The following is a 6,786-nucleotide window of genomic DNA, read 5'->3' on the forward strand; positions in this document are numbered from 1 at the left end:
CCGCGACCCCCCCGGCACCGCTCAGAGGGCGCAGGAAGAGGCGACCACCTCCCCGTGGGCCGTGAAATCCCCGTGGAAAAGAAAAAAAAAAAAAAACACAAAAACACAAAATCCCTCTCCCTGCCTATGAAATGCTGAAAAGAAGTGGCAGGGCCCTCGGGGGGGCGAGCAGATCCTCGCGTGAGTTTACAGACGAGGTTCCGAACTCCCCACGTCATGAGGGGTTCTCCCTTCCCTTGCGCTGCGAAGAACATGTTCTTAACTCTTTATTATTCAGAATAAAAACTTTATTTTTTTTTTTTCAGAACGTGAGCAGCAAGGAATGCGTAACTTTCAAAACAACTCTAGCCTTTTCAGCTTCACACGCTTTCCACCTAGCTGGATGTTACAAGCATGAAGTATTCAAACTGTGAGCTTTTTTCCCAGATTTTATTGCATCATCATCATCACCAATATCACCATTTTTAATAAAAGGAGTTATAGTTTCCTTTCAAATTATATTTCCTACGTGTGCCAATATGCCATCTAGCATATGGCCAGGTAAATACCTCCTGAATATTCAGGGTACAGATTTTTTATATATATATAAATATGAACAAATGGGGATAAATAAAATTTTAAACACTTAGATTATTCAATGTTTGCAAAAAAAAAAAATAAATAAATCTGAATGTTCACCAGCATACACACATTGAAAGACTTACACGTATTAATAATTGTCCAGGGAGTCCCTGTCCAAGAGCTTTTGATGTCTTTCTCGCTATTTAAAAGAAGTGCAATAAAAAAAATTGCTTCCCCATGGGATCAATCATGTACGAACAAATTCACATTTAAGAATTCCTTTTATAGAAAATTTGTTCATATACCCTGTTTTGATAAAAGTGTAGAAGGTAAAGTATAAAGCCTCTGCATACTCCCAAAGTGAGACACAAGGCTACAGTTCAAGAAGATAAATATCCACTAGTGAAACTATAGAGCAATTCAAGCAACAAATATTGCTACGTCACATAAACTAGAAAACGCTTTTACCAAAGGAAACAGAACAAACCAAAACGAACAAAAGAAACGAGAAAAGGAGGGGTGGCAACAAGGCGGGTGGGGGAGGGGAGAGAAGGGAATGGGCAAGTACTTTCCAAAAGACGGGGGCTTGGTGCTCCACTTAGTGACTCCTGTCTCTTACAGATGGGTGAGTTTGGGCGCTTCCTGAATTCTTCCCTGAGAAGGATGGTGAGCGGTAAGGTCTGTGTATGTTGGGTGCTGATCACAAGGTCCATGGTGGTGATTGTTGGCCATTGGCCCAGCCCCGCTGTAGTCCATGTTGGCAGAGGGAGGATGAGGGAGGTGAGTTAGACCAAAGATGGAAGGCCCAGAATTGGTCATGGTCTCCACATAGTTGCCCCCTACATAGACGGGGCTTCCCTGTATATGTGGATTCCCATAACCGTTGCCTTGAAGAGGATGAGTATCATATTCAGGTGTCACAGCTGCCGTCCCGGTGTATCTCTTTTGAGGAGGTGGGCAATTGTTAAGAGGAGCGGTATATGATGGCGGGATGCCATAGGTGTTTTGATGAGGCTTGTTAAATGGTGTAGGTGACTGGGGCTCGTAAGGGACACTGTTTACTAAAGAATGCATAGAGTTTAGATATCCCCCAGCAGCTGGAGGGACAGGGCTTCTGCTTGGGGACTGTCCTCCTGAAGAGGTCGTCATACCCTTGCCCTTTTGATCCTTTTTGTATTTCATTCTGCGGTTCTGAAACCAGATTTTGATCTGTCTTTCTGTGAGATTGAGCAAATTAGCCATCTCTACCCTTCTTGGCCTGCAAAGGTACCTATTGAAGTGGAACTCCTTCTCCAGTTCTACCAGCTGGGCACTTGTGTAAGCTGTACGAGCTCGCTTAGAGGAGGCTTGCCCTGGAGGGCTTTTATCACCAGCACAACTCTCACCTATGTAAATCACACAAAGAACACAATCAGCATGGTGAACCCAGACACAGCAACCAGAGACAACAGCTCACAATGCCAGCATCTGGAGAGTCCAGTTCTCGGATGCTAGATGGACACCCACGTGTGCAACAAGTACCCCCCCATGGCACGAGCTCAGTCGTGCCAACATACAAGTCTCAATAGACTCCTTCACCACATTAGTGTCACTATATGACTATACTTGCTTGCTTTAAGAATGGCAGCATACATCATATCCGGAGCTTTGCATAAAGAAGTAACAAAGAAGTTTCATGGAAACTCGGCGGGCTTTAGAAACTCTGAAGGTGAACCTATGGCTCTGCTAACATAGCTGGATCAGGGTCTTCAAGAGTTAGCTGTTCCCCACCGCAGTAGAGATCTGAAGCCCTCTTTTTCTGAAGACTCTGATATATACATGCCAGCTAGAGCTGCTAGGTTAGGTATCTACAGATAACTTTATAACATATAAGCATAGAATTGACAGTATAGTGTTTCTATCACATCTAACATACAGCATCAACATATGGTAGCAATTGAGAAGTATAATATACATAAGAAGAACATACAGTGGCTAGGCTCATGTATAGGCATACAGACATTTAAATGTTACTGCTTTCTAATAAGATAAAATACATTATATGAAAGGCTGTAAACAGCAATGTTGCCAGGGCTTTAAAAAGCAGACTGTGAAGACATTTGCTAAAGTCTTGGACTCTATTTCCAAGGCATATTTAAGAGAAAAAGAGGAAGAGGTTAATATAAGCACAACTCCTGGGTACTGGAGGTAGCACTGGTGTTACCAATTTGCATTTCCTTACCTAATAAAATTACTAATATACATTTCCATCCCTCAAATAATATTTTATGGGCTGAAGTTTATGGCACTCCAGAATGAAGTTTGTTTACCAGGCTTGTAACTTTGCCAATCAGCTTGTTAAAATAGGAAGATGTTCTGGCTGCATGCAGGGCATTGATCCTGCCTGCACGTGATTATGAGCTATTTTATTCCTGTTACACTTCAGCAGAGATAGGTCACTGTCTTATTAATCTAACAGCACTGTGCCAACAAAGTACTTGGGACAGGACTCTGGCTTAAGGCCTGAGCTGCTCTGCACTGACATGATTTACTGGAGGGGGGATTACCTAGGAAATGTGATAGATGCAGGTGGGCACAAGTGGTTTAGCCACTAGGAAACAAAATCACTTCAGACCCATCCTGCAAGGCTGGGAAACTTTTGCATGCAGTGGTTTGTTCACTGAGCTCCCCTTGCAAGCAGTGGGAACTTCTTTTTCAAAGGCTTGAGGGGGTCAACTCAGAGAGGAAAAGAGCCCCCTCCCCTCCCTCCCTTCCCCAAAGTGAGGGTGAACAGGGCTGCCCTCCTCACCAACAGATGCACAGCCAGCCCAAGGGTACCCAGGGAGAGGGAGGGGAGTGTGTTTCATACCTGAACTGGAACTGCTGTTTTTCTGCTTTGTGTTTTGCCGAGACTCTTTCATCCATGGGAATATCTGTTTGGACACGGTGGGCGAGTTAAGAGCTGGGCTCTTGGTGGGGTTGGCTGGGGCAGAGTTGCTGCTGGCATTTTGAGATGGTGAGGTGGAGGACGGAGGTGGAGGTTGTGCCTGCTGGGCAGGAGGTGGCTGTAGTGGGGCCTGTGGGTCAGGGAGGCCGGGGGGCTGCAGAGGCTGGCTGGGGAGGGTCCTCATGCAACTCTCATTGATGTCATTGGCCTTGAGGTGGGACACGGAGCTGCCGGGGGACTGGAGGGAACATGTGGGACGGTGGTACTCAGTTTCCACAAGTGATGAAGATGGGGGATATTGCTGCTGACTCGCATTATAAGTGAAACCATTTGCTCCTTGGTAGGGGTAGGCACCATAGATTGCAGAGCTGTCGTAGTAGGTCGCTTTTTGCATTTCGTTGTTTCCCAATATTTATTTCACAAACTGACAGGGTCTTGACACCCTTGGAGAATAACATTGGCACCCCTCTGTCACGTGGCACTTTTCCTCCAATGGCCTCTCCGGGCAGACCTGGGGTGTGGGGACAGCAGAGCAGGGTAAAAAAACGGTACAAATCCATCTTACTTTCAATAGCTAAGTGACATGAAAGCCATAAAAGAAAAAGTGGTCAGCAATATTTAGCAGCATGACTTGGCCTCAGGCACAGAGCATTTTGATATAAAAGCTGCCTGGATTTACTGGCAGCTACAAATATGCACTTTGCTGCACTGGGATAGGGGTTTTCTAGGGTTTGTTTCTTTCTTTCTCCTTAAGAAACAGAGCAGGACACCACACAGCAAGAGGGCTGATCATTTATCACCGAAAGGCTGTTTTAATATCAGTCTCTGAGATAAGGGTGATGGAGGAATCGGTAATGCAAAGGGGCTGGGCTGTTCTTTCATTCCAGCCCTAGGATCAAACTCTCTCCTGAAACCAGTGTCTTTTTATTTTTAGCCTTGCTCTCCAGGTTACAGCTCTCCATACAACTTCAAAGAGATACATGAGATTGTTCCTGTCTATATGTGGCAGGGGGCAAGAGTGGAGTGGAAAGGTTTCTTAGCCAGGGATATTTACACACCCCAATCCCAAGTGACAGATTTTGGCTTGTGTATGAAATACTCAATAGGAAAATAAACAAAGCCAGAGCCTTCTCCCCTCCATGCCTGCACACCACCCCGAGCCACCCAGGTCATGCACCCTAGCAGCAGCAGTTTCTGCCCTGTAAGAGCCCCGGCCACTGCTCCCGCTCAGACCCCAGATCATGGCTAGGGCCACTCCACGCAGCCCCCACACTCGCTGCCCGTCCGTGAGTGGGTCTGGAGCTTCAGCTGCTCGCGGCGCCCCGCAAAACCCCTTCAGCAAGTCCAGCAGGGGCAAGTTGGGCACTTCGGTGGTTGTTGGTTTTTTTCAGCAGTTATTGTCAAGACACTAACTTTTCGTAGAATCAGACAGATCCTACCTGTTAAAACATGATGGACGGGGGGAAAAACACACCAGGAACCTGAAAAACCAGCGTTCATCTCCATGACCACGGCTTGAACTTTCCTTCCAACTTAGCGATAATAGGTTCTGTCTTGGAAACTGCTATGTAATTTGATGTATGAGGGTCACTTGGCTAGAGAGAGGGTGGACACAAACCCAGTGAATGCTTCTCCTGCCCGGGCGAATCCCTTTCTCCCCCCTCTCTACTTCTCCCCCATGCTTCTTTCTTTCTGAGATTTTTTTTCCAGATTAAAGTCTATTGGTTACCTGCCTGAAAATAACCAGTTAAAGAATTGCTAGCATTAATGAGAGAAACCCGTGCGTAATCTCCAATCTAGCAGTTCTTTCCACACACACTCACACTGTTCTCGGAAATTAAAGTGCATTCCGCACCGTTCCCCTACCCCCTTGCTAACCACCACGTCTTTTCGGATCAGAAGAGCTCCCGTTTCTTTTTGCCACTTTCTCTGTACTTGAGAAGATGGATATTCCCCCCCCCCCCCCCCCCTCCACCTAACAAGGACAAATGCTTAGGGGCAAAAAGCCTTACACAACAGATGCACCAAACGAGCTCATTCTACGCCTTTCAAGTTATACAAGTTCTTAGAAAACAGTATTCCCTTTGTTACATCGTAACAAAATGAAGGTAACACACCTACAGCAGGGCGGCTACCCCTGTTATTGCACTAATCAAGCTCTTTGGATGTTATTAAGCTAATAAACCGATGGAGATCTGAGGCGCACACACCATTTCCAGCCCCTCGCCTCTCCTTCCTGATGCTATCGGGGCCTGGTGTGATTTTTCTCAACTCCTTTGAAAGAGAGAATGTAGACACCAGTCTAAGGAGGAGAAAGAGGAAGTAGTGAGCCAGCGGTGATTTTACAAAGGCACCCGCCTTTCATGATCGCAACATCAAATATTTCGCCTTCCCCCGGACGCCTGTAAGTTTGCTGGCGCGGACAGAACAGGCAGCCCCGAGCGGGGATGCGGAGCGCTGCTCCCGCACCCGCCTGCCCGCAGACAATGGGCAGCTTTGCTCAGAAGGCAAAATATTATTGAAGCTTCGGCCGCTTGCCAGCAAGGAAAAACAAATTAAAAAAAAATCAGCTCCCTCCTTTTGGCTTCGCCAAGTTAATAACTTCCTACAAAGTTACAGAGAAGCGGGGGTAACCTGAGGAGCGGCCGGCCGTTCCTGGCGAAAGCAGGAATACCGGGATTAAGAGCGACAATGACCACGATAAATAACAGCGACCTAAGGGGAGCGGGGGAGCGGTGGGAGAGTTTGCTTGCCTCCCTAAGCCGGTGCGTGGGGATGGGAAGAGCACTCCTCTCCCCCTCGGAGACAAAAGGCCAGGTCTCACAAACACAGTTGGGCCCCCGATTTTTCCAGTGCCCATTTAATCGGCTCCGTCCCCATTTGTGCAATACACCTCTCTGCCCTTTACCAGCTTCTCTCCCCCCACCCAGACAGCCCGGAGACAGCAGATGAAAGCTGCCTGAGGGAGGCAAGTCCCCCCCGTTTCCCCCGCTCCCCAATTCGCCTCTCCCCTGCCCTCTCCTTCCTTCCACCTCCCCCCTTCCCCAGCACAACAGATCGCCGTGCCGAGCCCCAAACTACAACAATAGGAGGAAAAACCAGGCAACCCCCCCGAAAGATTTCCTGAAAGATAAAGACAAAGTTGGGAGAAGGTAAGGGGGGGTCAGGGGAGAGAAAAGAGAGCTGCCTGAACACGAAGTGTAAGGGTATCAGTCACTGCCTGGAAGGAAGCCCCAGCTTGTGAACTCTTCTTGAACCGACATTTAAGTCTACGGTCATAAATCACTGGGACATAAACT

At 47.3% G+C, this 6,786-nt stretch overlaps 1 protein-coding gene across 1 annotated transcript; it reads right to left on the reverse strand.

Moving 5' to 3' along the window:
• Positions 1-470: 470 nt before the first annotated feature.
• HOXA3 (homeobox A3) lies at positions 471-3,941 on the reverse strand. The gene is made up of 2 exons (XM_010072506.1): positions 3,410-3,941; positions 471-1,946 (listed from the first exon to the last, which is right to left on the reverse strand). Exons 1-2 carry the CDS (start codon positions 3,879-3,881, stop codon positions 1,177-1,179), a joined length of 1,242 nt encoding a protein of 413 aa, XP_010070808.1. The 5' UTR covers positions 3,882-3,941; the 3' UTR covers positions 471-1,176.
• Between the last annotated feature and the right edge of the window lie 2,845 nt (positions 3,942-6,786).

Source organism: Pterocles gutturalis, unplaced genomic scaffold (assembly GCF_000699245.1).
Source record: "Pterocles gutturalis isolate BGI_N339 unplaced genomic scaffold, ASM69924v1 scaffold13392, whole genome shotgun sequence".
Classification (NCBI taxonomy): domain Eukaryota; kingdom Metazoa; phylum Chordata; class Aves; order Pterocliformes; family Pteroclidae; genus Pterocles; species Pterocles gutturalis.